Genomic DNA, 14,816 nt, shown 5'->3' on the forward strand with positions numbered 1-14,816 from the left:
AAGGGGTACGAACAGCAGTGGGCCTTGGGGCGCCCAATATGTAAATCCGGCCCTTTCTGATGTCTTCATTGCACAACATTGAACATACACACATACAAGGCTATGCATACAGTAAATTCTAGATGTGAAAAGCCATGACTCCACAAACAAATAGCCACAAACAGTTTGACCTAAATAGGGCACTATAAAAGCAATCCATAATTAAGGCCTAGATTACTGCAATTGTACTATTTCCAATAGTCTGGGATACCTCATACAAAACAGAAAATCCAAGGCATTAATATACACTGTATCCAGGGTTGCCTTTCTGGACAGCTCCATGCTCAAGCAGACAAAATAAAAAGGGGCAAGAAAGGTGGCCTAGAAAAGCCATTTCAACTTACTCATAGTAAAAATCAAGAAATAAGGCCTAAATATATATATATTGACCTGTTCTATGTACAACTATAAAAGAGTGTAGTGTCAATTTATTGGAGCTTAGCCAAACAAATATAATAGGTCCTTTGCACTCAACCCCATATGTCATATTGTCTTAAATATATACAGGTATATGATACGGGTCAAATTCGCCCATCCCTATTGATAATGGATTGAGTGCAGAGGACCTATTGTATTTGTTTGGCTAAGCTCCTATAAATTGACACTACACTCTTTTATAGTTCATCAAACGGGTTGTTCACCTTCAAATTAACTAATTTAGTATGATGTAGAGCGTGATAGCCTGAGACAATTTTCAATTGGTTTTCATATTTTATTATTTGTGGTTTTTAAGTTATTTAGCTTTTTATTCAGAAGCTCTCCAGTTTGCAGTTTCAGCAATCGGATTGCTAGGGTCCAAATTAGCCTACCAACCATGGTCTGATTTGAATAAGAGACTGGAATATAAACAGGAGAGGACCTTACTAGAAAGATGAGTAATAAAAAGTAGCAATAACAATAAATGTGTAGCCTTACAGAGCATTTGTTTTTAGATGGGGTCAGTGACCCCCATTTGAAAGCTGAGAAGAATCCAAAGAAAAAGGCAAATAACTCAAAAACTATAAAAAAAATAAATAATGAAGGCCAATTACAAAGTTGCTTAGAATTGGGCATCCTATGGGGCAAATTTACTAACTTCCGAAAATTCGCCAGCGACAGCACAAAACTTCACCAGGTGTAGATTCGCCAGGACAACGCAAATTCACTAAAATCCGAAGTTGCGTCCAGGGCACCGAACACTGCGAAGTTGCGCTACCGTTACTGCACCAAGTGAAACAATGTTGCAAAAGTCTCAGTTCCCCAGTAAAGACAAGTCTGTTTATCAGCTGCATTGTCTTACATTGTATCAACAGTCTGAGCACCAGGGCAGAGAATAGACAAACCCTGCTTTCAATAGCAATACATATACCGTACAAATAACTAAAAACCATTTCAAGTTGTTTAGAATTATGTTTTCTATAATTAGGTAAATATTTTTCAGGTTGACATTCCCTTTAAATAATTGCAATTATTTCTTAAGGTAACAGTTCCCCTTTAATATAAACTTCAATCATTAGCACTGGGAATATTATTGGCATCATACATCATTTACTATTCATCGCATCTTCTTACCAACTAAATGTACTGAAGATTTCTCTCCTGTCATTAAACCCAACTACTTTATTGCTAATTAAGATCAATGTAGGAGGCATTGACATGCCATTTTATGTAAGAAGTTATGTCTGAACTTAACAAAAACATAATTTCTAATTATCTGCTTGTTTTCTCTTATTTACAAGGTGCCTGAGAGTTCGCAGTATCACTGCAGAATTAATTACTGACTGCTCAGCAGTAGAAATGAGGGATGGAATCTTCATAGGCTGATGCTAAACCCTTATGTGGCGGCTTTGTAATAGATGTTTCCTCTGCCTTTTGTGGAATAATAAACAATTTGCATGACTTGCTTTTTTCCTCTCTTTTTCTTTTTTCCAAAAAAATATGTCTCTCTTTTACATTCAGATTCTTTTACACTCCCACACACACATGCAAATTCTATCCTCCCTGTCAAATGGAGGAAACTATTTTGATGTGATAGCTGCCCTTTTAATTACTTTTGCTTTCAGTTTGGATTGTTATTTGGCCTACATAAAGGGACAATATATTTCAAAATTGTTTCCAAAAATATTTCTGGGTGATTTTTATGCACTTCTAATTAGCGCAAAGCATTTTCTACTACAATTTTAATGACATAGCTTATTATAAAAGTGCTGTGGAGTTGTTTCCTTTGCCTTGTCTCAATGAATTTGCCTATGGCTTTAAATCCTGCTCTTATCTGAACAGACAGATCTCTAATCGTTTGTGGTCTGAACTGACTTTTCTGAAAGCAGCTAGAGCGGTACCACTGATTATTGAGCTTGAGCAAGGAGAACTTTAACCATAACCATAAGGGTGAGGGCACAAAAATTCGCTGGTGAAAATTTGCCGTCGTCAAAAAAAATTGTCGTCGAAGTTCAAAAAAACGGACCCTGGCGTCAAAAATGGTAGCAAATTTTTGGGCGTTTCCTGAATTTCGCTGGAAATTCGCAAATTTTTCGGAGAAACAACGCAAATTCGCCCATCACTACACTTTGTTTTCCGAAGTTGACTCACGGTGACTTCGGAAAACGAAGCGCTCCAAGTGCCATCCCGCTGGCGATTACGATTCTAGCCGGTAGCCGGTAAGAAGGCTTTTCGGGGAGATTAGTCGCCCGAAGAACAGGCAATTTGTCACCGGACGACTACATGTCCCCAAATCTTCCCGTGTATCTCTGCCCTAAGCAAGTGCAAAAGGCACTGTAACTTTAAAAAATGTTAGTTTGAACATATATACATGTATGGGACCTGTTATCCAGAATGCTCTGTACCTGGGATTTTCTGGATAACAGATATTGGATCTACATACCTTAAGTCTACTAGAAAATTGTGTTAACATTAAATAACCCCAATAAGGATTAATTATATCTTAATTTGGATCAAGAACAAGGTACTGTTTTATTATTACAGAGAAAAAGGATTTTTTTTTTTTAAAAAAAAATTGGATAGTTTTGATGAAATGGAGTCTATGGGAGAAGGCCTTTCTGTAATTCTGAGCTTTTTGGATAAAAATCATCCAGTCTGAAATTAAAATCTATATCTAAAATAGAATCTAATATAAATACATTTATCATGTCACTCCATAACAAATCCAACAATTCTCAGTTTTATTATTTTTCATTAAAGAAAAATCAGTTTTGTGTTTCGATGCTTTGAAATAAAGGTAAAGAGCCAAATGTCACAGAAGGATTTCATATTCAGTAAAATTAAAGGGTAAAAAAAATTCAAGGGTCTGAATACTTTTGTTAGGCACCTCCAAAATCTCATCTGCCATGATTACACCCAGTTATGCCTCTGATCTGCCCCAACTCATCGCCCACTTTTAAGTAAGCTCATCCCTTTTGTGGTCCACAGTTTGGGATGGTCCTGAGTTAAATTGGGACAAATTGGGGGTCAGAACAGAGTAAAGGACAACCAAAGTTTACAAAGACTCACAGACACATACACAATAAGACAAGACAAGCAAACTGAACATCAAGATCCTCTTTTTTGCTTATCAAGAATTTTTAACCAAATGTCACCTGCTGTTCAGCCTTCTCTGTACGTAGCTTATAAAGTTGCCCTGATTGGCTGATGTACTATTTGGCTAAATTATTAACTAATCAGGATGAAATTGCCCTGATAGTACAAGGAATTAGGTTTGTATTTTTTTCTATTTTTCACAAAATACAAAGATATAGGCTCAATTATGTGGAGCGCTCACCTCCCCAAATCACACTTTTGTAGTGCCAGGTGCTGCACTGTGAGACCCACTCCTGTCACTGGGTCAAAACAATATCCAGAAAAATGCCAGCAGCACACCGAGTTGTGTAGTTGTAGTTGTGTTCAGCCCCCTCAGGGCTTGATAAAGGGCCTGGTAGGCTCGAAACGTTGCCTTCTTGCATATGGGCTTAATAAATTTTCATCTTTGAACACAACTACAACCAGACTCGGTGTGCTGCTGGCAAAATACAAAGATATGTCTTATAGGGAAATTACATGGTTTTAAATGTGTCATTTTCAAAGATGTGCTACATTTTCTCTCGGGCCTACATAATGCTGTTGCCTGTGATGGTTTGGAAAAATGGGTGCTCTTTTTTAGAAAATGGCTAATTTCTATAATGTAATATACTGTAATGCTTCCCATGCAATGTCTATCAGGCTCACTCTATTATCAGTAGAAATATTTGTCTGCTGAATATGGGATCTAACCCCTTCCAACAACTGGTGCCGGTCAAATATTAATAGAGTGTTCAAATCCAGAAATGTATGAAATAAAATTGCAAATAAAACTGCAAATGTGTGGTACCCAGCAAAACACCAAAGCCGGAAAAAATACTGTGACATCTTAGTCTTAGAGTAGACTATCATCACTGCAGGGCTCATTTACTATGTGCAGGGTAGGGTGATTTAGACAAATAATCCGCCATGTTTTTTGTACTTTGTGCCCTTGCAATGGTATCAGTGGGAAATAAATGTCCATATTTCTCTGGAATACTGATTCAAAAATGATGGATTCTTTAAATCTTAGTAGCACAGTCCAGAAGGAATACATGATACCTTTTCAGTTCCCACACAACATTTCTTTGGCTAATATTTTATTCTGTTGAATTGAGTTTCTGTAAATAGTGCAGGGGACCTGTTAGATATCGGCTAAGGGAGTGCTTGTGATAAAGATCTCTCCATTACTTGTTATTCTTCAGCCACAAACATATCTGACATGACCCTACAGACCCAGTACTTATGTCCCTGCCAACTTGTATTTTTATTTTATTGCTCCTTTTATAAGCACTATGAGCTCTCTTCTATTATAATGTGCTTGTAAGTAATAAACCTCAAATTCTCTGGGTTAGGGAACTTATATACTACCGTATATACTCGTGTATAAGCCGAGTTTTTCAGCACCCAAAATGTGCTGAAAAACTCTACCTCGGCTTATACACGCGTCACACAACACAAACAAAGCTCTTTACAGTGTAACCCCCAATTTGCCGTAAGTCCCCTGTCCCTTGCGAACCGATCGATTTTATTAGCAAACACCTTTTCTATGCAGCGTGCACAAACTTACTTGTTAGAACTCTAAATGGATGCAGCGTGCGTGTAACGTGACACGCTGATAGGGAGGTGCTGGACTGCAGGAGCAGCAGGGACCGTGGCAAAAGAACACATCGAGGAAAGTGAAGCGGCTGCTAAATTGAAGAAGGTGGGGGCTAGAGTAAGTGTGTAAGAAGCTGTTTCGGAAGAAAGGCTGGCTAAAGTTGGAGAAGAGGCACAAGAATGTGAGTAGAATAGAGAAGCGCCACTGTTCAGGAGAAGGGGGGTTGCGGGGGAGAGAGTTAGAAGCAGTCTGGAGAGGCAGCCTGAAGGGACTGGGAAACAATACCATTGCAAACTACTCCTACACATTTGTGTGTGCTTAACACATTTCCCTCATTTAACATTTACTACTTTCTCAAGATGCTCTTATTCCTCCTATTCTCATTAATCAAGCAGTTGGGTGTGTTTATCCTTTTCAATTGATGGTCACTATTAAATATTTTTAGAATCTACTTTAGTCTATTATTAACTTATATTTATTAGCACTGCACTTTATATCACCAGTATATTATGACTCAATTTTAATTAATTGTTTAAATTGTCCTCAGTCATAATCTAATTATTAATAATCAATTTATTAAACCAATGAGTACTATTTATCTAGGTGTTTTTAAATTGGGATTTTCAAATTAATTCCTAATCAATTTATGGTGATTAATTATGGTAATTCATTTGCACTGCACTTTATAATTTAATATTATTTATTAATCAAGTGATTTAACCCACTCATGCCTCCATTTTTGATTATTGAAACGTACCAGTAGCTGCTGCATTTCTCACCCTAGGCTTATACGCGAGTCAATAAGTTTTCCCAGTTTTTGTAGGTAAAATTAGGTACCTCGGCTTATACACGGGTCGGCTTATACACGAGTATATACGGTATTCTAGTACATCAAACCACTAATTCCCATTAGCATATTTACACTTATCCAATTCATATTTTATTTTTATTGTGCTACTTCCTTTCTGCTGTGTCTCAACACATGGCACTTATTATATGTAACTGTGCTCAATATTCCAGTCTGTAATTTTATTGCATTGTACAATGGACAGCAGTGCTTCAAATAGCGCTATATATAAAAAAGACATAATCACATACATATATTATGAGAAAAATGATAACTCAACATTACATTTGCTGCTGGGTTTAGTGTGGAAGTTGTACAGGACTCTAAGGGACAAATTCACTAACCTCTGGAAATTCGCCAGCGACATCTTCGCTCACACTTCGCCAGGCGAAAATTCACTAGGACAACGCTAATTCACAATAATGCGAAGTTGCGTCCAGGGCACTGAACGATGGCGAAGTTTCGCTAGCGATAATTCGGCAAGCAAAGCGAAGTTGCATACGGCGGGAAGTTAAATTTCAATGGACGTATATGTTGCATCAAATATATTACACTACACAAGCCCGGGAAACCTTAATAAGAATATAGAGTTGTTATAATACCCTACACATGAGCCCAGTGTATAGCTTATGTGCCATATTTTGGGAAATGTAGGGGGGGGGGAACCCGGGTACCCCAAAAACATTTACAACCTTTTGCATCCTATCACCCAGCGTTCGCCAGCGTTTTTTGGGATTTAGAAGGCAAGGCAAGACTGGCGCAAGAGGTAATGTTCATTAAAATCTGCACCATAGTGAATTTGCGTAGTTACGTCCATTCGCCAGAGCGAAAATTCGCCTGGCATTATAGTGTGAAGTAGCGCTACAGTCTATCTCCTTCGCTAGCAAATTTACACCAGTAAACGTTAGTAAATCCGTGAAGTCCCAAAATGACGTCACGCTGGCAAATTTTCGCCAGCGTTAGCCACTTCACCTTTAGTAAATTTGCCTCTAAATATGTTTTCTTATAGAAAGAGCTGAATTTGTAATTAGGGATGCACCGAATCCACTATTTTGGATTCGACCGAACCCCCGAATCGGCCGAATACCGAACCTAATTTGAACCCTAATATGCAAATTAAGATTCTGGTCGAATCCCTAAACGAATTCTGGATTCGCTGCATCCCTATTTGTAAGTGTACATAAAGTATGCACCTTTCAGTGATTAGAAATACAAAGACCAATGCAAATTAATGTTGTGCATGGAAAGCACCTTTAAAAGCCATTCTCCATTTATAAATCAGGCACATCGTCTATTGGTTTTCATTAAAACAGTAGGGAATAGCTTATTAAATGCACAGAGCTGCCTTCCCTGGATATTTGTGTCCATATAATAGGAGCTACTATGTGTCTTTTTAAAATTAAAGTGATTGAATACTTGTCCACAGAGACAGAGTCCTAGAAGAGTCCTAGAAGAAGCAGGGAGTGCAATCAAGGGAATTCATAGCAAAACTAGGGTTAGGAAGAAGAGACACAAGTAAAGAATGCAAAGTTGTTTGTGGCACTAGGCACATACCACTCCTGTTTGCCCACTCCAAGTCTCCCAGCAAGAGCCAGCAGGGGTAATTTAGTGCCTGGATTGGGGATGACAAGAGGAGGGGCTTTGCCTTGAGCGTATTTATGTTGTACTGGTGCAGGGGTGTATGGGTGCATTACCATAGGTGTAATGAGCATGATTGGGAGTTGGTCAGGCTGTGGCCAAGAGGCACATTCAGATCATAAAAATAGTTTTGTCTATAGTGTAAAATAAAACCTCTGATTTAAAAATATACGAGTGGCGTGGTGAAACCACTTACAACAATGCTGCAAAGATACAGATGCATTAATGCTATATGTGTGTATCTGTGGGAATCAACAATTTACTGAAGCTTAAAAAATCCTTTCTTGGCAGTAATTAGTGATAGACATTCATTTCCAGTCTGAGCCTGTATTTATGCAAGACAGATATGAAGGCTCTTAAAATTAATTTCTCTCCGATAACACATTATTCACATCAAATCATTATTATGCCTATAATGCGATTCATTCTCTTATTTTTAGTCTTGATTTTAAACAATACACAGATTCAAGCAACCCTACAGGATACGTAAATGAATAGTAAAATTGCATTTGTAAATCAAGCATATAATTAATTCGGCTTGAAAACTGTTTAGTATTTTGTCAATGATTGATATGTTTCCTTTTACATGAAACAGTAAAAATGCCCATTTAGCTTTGGGTGTTTTGTTACAGATTTTATTTCCAGATAATATGATTACAAGGCACTTACTAGTATTGCATGCTTCCTAAACTTGAGATAATTGACATTTATTGCAATAAAAGTTTTTGTTTTTTTTTAAAAAATGTTTTAAAGAAATGGGGAATTATCAGTTGATGGAGTATAAATAAAGGCAGGCAGAAATATGGGCCCAGCTGTATTGCCAGTGAATTACTGTACATTGTGCATTGCTTGTGCAGCCCAGGAGGAGAGATGGACATGAAGTTATGATTGGTTGGCCCTTTGCTCTCAATGTAGGTGAAAAAAAGTTATGAAAAGCTTACTTTAAAACTGAATATTGTCTATATCTTTCACAATTGTGTCCAATGTGTCAAAATAAATACTGTTGCCCAGTTTATTCTGTGACTATACTCAGAGGACTCCCTCCCCCTTTGTGTTGTAAAAAATACTACAGGTATGGGACCTGTTATCCGGAATGTTCAGGACCTTTCCATAATTTGGATCTTCATACCGTAAGTCTGCTAAAACATCATTTAAATATTATTTAATTTAAAAATTAATGTTTTGCCTCCATTAATTCTATCTTAGTTGGGATCAAGTACAAGGTACTGGTTTATTATTCTTATTATTATTATAGAGAAAAAGGTAATCATTTTTAAAAATTTAAATTATTTGATGTGGAGCCTATGGGAGATCGCCTTCCCGTAATTCAGAGCTTTATGGATTATTGATCCCATACCTGTGTACTGCAAATATATATATCAGGGTAAAGACTAATAAAGAGGGACCTTGAATGTGGCAAGTGTAATATGGCCTCCATCATAAGGAACTATATGCAAATAAACCATTAGGGTCATGGAAATTCTTTTCAGTAATTTAGATTTTGACCACATATGACAATCTGAGAGCAGCTAACCATGCATTATCTAATTGAGATTGAGAAGATTCATCGCTGCAAAAAGCCAGCACATTTTCTGACCAGTGATTATGTCTCATTAACATATTGTGTTTATCTCAGAGCCAAAACACTGTATTGAAGTGTTTGATTTGTCACAACAGGAAGTTCTTCTCTGCAAACTTCCACATTTATATCCACTGAATATTATTTCTAAAAATAGGTTTGTTTCATCTCTTGAATATAAATATTTGTTACGGGCTGTATTTGTGCTTTCCAATATTTTCATCCATTTTTTCCACTTACTTTATCCCATCAATGGACATAGGGAAATGAGTATATATCATATAGTCATTGGCCTGTACCTTGGCTAATCCAAATTATGATATGGAAATTTGAATATATGGATATTCAAATTTGAAACAATTCACCTAAATTATAAAAAAAATTGGCCAAATGCTTCGAATTGAGTCAAATCAAATGAAATGTATGCATAGATCTTTCCTTCCTAAGAACAGTATAGCAGTATGCTTTATATCTGATTTTATGAATTTAAGGAAAGGCAATGAAATGAAATAAATAAATGTAACCTTCAGTTTAAAAGAGAAAATGCATGCTGCTTATTATAGAGGGCGGATTTACTTTAATTATTCGGCTTTGAGCCGCCTTAAAATTTGCAGAAGTGCAAACCATGTTTGATGATTAGCATGAAATTAAAATGCCTCTAGCACTGAGCACATGGTGTAGGCTGTTCCATGCCCGCTTTGACTTCAGAGACATTGTGACAAGCAACATTTGGTGGGCAGGAGGTTGTGTTTACTGATGGTACTATATTTTGCCAAAACAAAGAATCTTTACATTTTAATGGAGTTTAAAATAAAGGTATGGGCTCTGTTAAAAACCATTATCCGGAAATGCCATCTCCCATAGACTCCATTTTGTCCAAATAATCCAAATTTGTAAAAATGATTTCCTATTTCTCTGTAATCACAAAACAGAGATCCAAACTAAGATATAATTCATCCTTATCGGAAGCAAAACCAGCCTACTGGGGTTATTTAATGTTTACATGATTTTCTAGTAGACCTAAGGTATGAAGATCAAAATTACAGAAAGATCCACTATCCGGGAAACCCCAGGTTACGATCATTCTGGATAACATACCAGTATATTATATTACCCTAAAGTGTACTTTCAACCAAATGCATTTTTTATATGCTAGGAAGGCATAATATTAATATTCTAGAAGTTATCCGAATAGCAAGTGAATAGGTAGAAAAGAGTGGACACTGTTGGACATCTTAGAGAAATATGCTTTTGTTTAATGGTTCAATAATAATGGTATGAATGGGAAAATTGCCTGTTGAATTTAATTAGTCAACTGTTGCTATGGGACATCAATAGGCCAACCCCTGCCTTATCTTATCTTTCAGGCTCTGATACAATAACACAAAAGAAGGCACTATATCTGTATATAAAACACTAAAGGGATTCCTTATCCGGAAACCCATTTTCCAGGAAGCTCCGAACTATGGGCCATCTCCCATAGAACCCATTATAAGCAAATAATTAAAATTTTTAAACAGGATTTTCTTTTTTCTCTGTGATAATTAAGAAGCACCTTGTATCTGATGGTAACTAAGCTGCATGCATTTATAGTGCTGGCAAAACAATCCTGTTAGTTAGTGTACATTTTGTTTGGCAGACTAAAGGTAAGGTGGTCCAAGTTACAGAAAGATCCCTTATTTAGAAAAATCCAGGTCAGGGGTTTCTGGATCTTATCTGTTACAATATGTGTAAGAATAAATGCGGATTTTTTTAACCAGAGACAAAAGATAATGAAATGCAGCGAAGCATCACATCAGTTTAGAAATGTGTATAATGTACTTGCCATCTTGCTGGCCTTGGAGATTCTGCGGGCTTTGCATTCTTTCCTCCAGGTTGGAACTGAGGTCGGAGTTCACAGCTGACATCCTTGTAGAGTCACTCATATCAAATTCATCACTTTCTATAGAGCTTTCATCCTGCATACAAAGATCACAAGCTGATATACTGGTGCACATACAGTAAATAGGAGACTTTGGCGTTAAAATCTAAAGATGGCCATGCATTCTCCAGAGAACACGAGATTGAAACAGAGCCTGACTAGGCAACATTATTAAAGCTTTTGTTTTCACTCATACTGTATCCATTTTACAGAAACACATAATTACCCTGATTTTTTTTCAGCTAGTGAGAAGAAACAGTCTACCATTTCCATTTCCAAGATTATTATTTATTGTATTAAGGCTTATTGTAGACTCCTTCAATAGTCCGTCTGTCTTTTTATTTGTCTTTGTTATTTCATTTGTTGACTTTTGTAGTTATTATGTTATTGTTTTATTGTGTGGCTGCTAGATGGCATACCTTTTTGGAAGCTTCTTTAGTTTGGAAATCTCAGTTTTGAATCTGAGGAAGGTGACTTTAGACACTATAATGTCTGCCGTGCATTAGAAACTCCATTCTGAAATAGCATAGTCTGCATTATACATAAGGCTCATTTAAATTGGATTCTATTTGTACAGGAACATATTAAAATGTACCAACACTTTGGCTTCATTTATAAAGACAGGGCAAATTTGCCCCTGGACAGTAACTGATGGCAACCAATCAGATGCATGCTTTCATTGCTCTTCCTGCAGCTGGCTGAGAAACTCTAATTTCTGATTGGTTGATATCAGATACTGCCAAGGTCAAATTGACCCAATGTTTATAAATGAGCCCCTAGTGTGTCCAGCTCTATGTGGCCATTATATACCGGTAGCAAATATGGGAGGATCTTTACTGCCACTGTGTACACTACCTCCTCAACACTAATAGCAAATACTTTCAATGATCTGAGCAGTTCATTTACTTAGGGGCTGATTTACTAAAATGCTACTTTTTCGGGTCTGCCTTTTTGTCTCCAGAAACCCGTAAAAGTTGTAGAAATAAAGCACAACTTATCCGTGATTTGTTATGCAACAAAACGGCAACAATTCCAAAACTGAAAATACTTCAGCTAAAGTCTAAATCATGTAGAAGTCAGTGGCAGATGTCTCTTTTACAACAGGAAGATCTTTCTTTGCTTTGTGGTTTTTGGGTGTTACTGATGCTGGCTTTTGCCAATACGAAAAGCTTGTAGCTATCGTGCAACAAGTCAAAAAAGTAGTGTTTTTTGCCACTTTTCTGCAACTCCTGTAGCTTCTTTAGTTCGGATCTTTTAATAAATTACTGATATTCATCGAAATGAGTGGTCTCAAAAAACTCTAATACCACTAAAACGCAACCGTCAATAAATGGGCATCCACATGTAGTCAAAATTCAGCTAATATCATACTTACTTGGTGAGATTTAAAATACAACTCATATAGCAGAATAGTCTAAATACAGCCTATTTGGCCCAGAAAAGAATGAAGGATTTCATCTAATTCATTTTGAAACACATTAGAAATTGTATACATTCTCCATGTGAAATCCTAAAGATTTCATTGTGTATAACGCATTTAAAAATGTTTTATTTTGTTCATAACTGTCAAAGTTCCAGTTATTATGTAGTTGACACAGATACCTGCCTCCTTTATTATAAGAGATTACAGCAGGTACAGGGCCAGGCTTTCAAGTTTTCCATTTCTCGTGGTCTGAAGGGGAATTGTCAGTGTATGTATTACAATTAAAAACACTCGCTTGGCAGATTTATTCCCAATGGTAAATTAAACTGTTTACATTTTTTTAAAAATGAGTTTCAAAACACAGTTTCAATATTCATATGCTAAATCATCTGTTAAGTCAATGTTGCACTCATATTTAACATACATGGTAATTAACAAAATCTCTGTTAAGCATGTTAAAACATAAAGCTTTATTCTAAATATCTTTAAAGGAGAACTAAACCCTAAAAATGAATATGGCTAAAAATGCCATATTTTATATATTGAACTTATTGCACCATAGTAAAGTTTCAGCTTGTCAATAGCAGCAATGATCCAGGACTTCAAACCTGTAAAAGGGGGTCACCATCTTGGAAAGTGTCTGTGACACTCACATGCTCAGTGGGCTCTGAGCAGCTGTTGAGAAGCTAAGCTTAGGGGCCGTCACAAATTATCCATCAGAAAATGAGGTTTGTCTGTAATATAAGCTGATGCTACACGTCTGATTATTAAATTCTGATGCTAATTACACTGGTGGCTGTCATTCAGTAATTATCTGTATTAATTACTAATCAGCCTTATATTGTGACATTTATATTCTATGTGTACTGTATATTGTGAGTGGATCCCTAAGCTCAGTAAGTGACAGCAGTACAGAGCATGTGCAGTGAATCAGCAGAAAATAAGATGAGGAGCTACTGGGGCATCTTTGGAGACACATGGGGGTCATTTATCAACACTGGGCAAATTTGTCCATGGGCAGTAACCCATGGCAACCAATCAGATTGCTGCTTACTTGCACCTGGGTTCAAAAAGCTAATCACTGATTGGTTGCTATAGGTAACTGCCCATGGGCAAATTTGCCAAATGTTAATAAATGAGCCTCACAGATCTTTACTGCTAAAGGAATGTGGTTGCCTTGGGCTGGTACAAAAGCACAAAACATAATGTACAACATTTCTAGCTACTTCTTTAGTTAAGCTTTAGTTCTCCTTTAAGGGAATGAATCTAGAAATCCTTCAGCCTGTGTACAATAAGATAGGCACAAACAAGAGAGTCGGGCCGGCTAATGATCTGCAAGAGATGGCTTCTCTGTAGTGATTCGGCACTGGCACATTTATTGTTATTAGTTCTGATAGATGACTTGTGTTGAGCACAAGGAAACTCTTTGTCATGCTGATACACACTGGCATCTTGACATCCCAGACATCATGGTGTGATTCCTTTTCATTCATTGCTTCACTAGATGAACTCGCAGTCAATACAGCAGGTACACTGTCTTTTATGCTCTGAGAGGGATCAAGGAAAATGCCTGTCTGAACGTATTCTCCAATTCCAAGCGACTGAATCATTCTGTGGACTTGCAATGAAGCCACAGCCATATTTCCCATTGTCATATATAAACAGCTTTGCCATAAAGTCTGGAAATATCGCATTTCTCCACAACACTTATCCAATATCAGATGTTGTCATTGTGTGACAAAGCAGTGTAAATTGTTATTAGGGTCAGGGCACACAGGTAGATTCGGGGAAATTAGTCGCCTGGCAACAAATCTCTTCTTTGGGGCGACTAATCTCCCTGAACTGCCTCCCTTCCGGCTAAAATGTAATGGGGATGGCACTCGGAGCGATTCGTTTTCCGAAGTTGCCCGAAGTTTCCTCGTCAGGCAACTTCGGTCGGAAAATGAATCGCTCCGAGTGCCATCCCGCTGGCAATTTACATTTTAGCCAGCAGGTGAGGCAGTTCGGGGAGATTTGTCGCCCTGAAGAAGAGGAGTTTTGTCGCCGAGCGACTAATCTCCCCGAATCTGCCCGTGTGCCCTGTCCCTTAGGGTTGTTAATCTTTTCTTTCTACAATTTTGCTAACAGTAGTCAGTTGGGTTTAATTTTGTAGTATTGAGCAGAGGTGACCAAACGTGTTCATAATGATATTGTCATATTTGTACTTTTCACTACCCAATACAATTTCCAGTATGTGTTTAT

The 14,816-nt window shown here is 37.2% G+C and overlaps 1 protein-coding gene across 3 annotated transcripts in view; it reads right to left on the bottom strand.

Moving 5' to 3' along the window:
* Positions 1-14,816, bottom strand: part of nol4.L (nucleolar protein 4 L homeolog) — a 149,527-nt gene that overhangs the window by 42,523 nt on the left and 92,188 nt on the right. For all 3 annotated transcript variants that reach the window (XM_018267975.2, XM_018267974.2, XM_041566416.1), the window contains one exon: positions 11,057-11,189. In XM_018267975.2, coding sequence (XP_018123464.1) covers positions 11,057-11,189 — 133 coding nt within the window. The remainder of the gene's footprint in view (positions 1-11,056; positions 11,190-14,816) is intronic.

The sequence above is a fragment of the Xenopus laevis genome, chromosome 6L, assembly GCF_017654675.1.
Source record: "Xenopus laevis strain J_2021 chromosome 6L, Xenopus_laevis_v10.1, whole genome shotgun sequence".
Lineage (NCBI taxonomy): Eukaryota > Metazoa > Chordata > Amphibia > Anura > Pipidae > Xenopus > Xenopus laevis.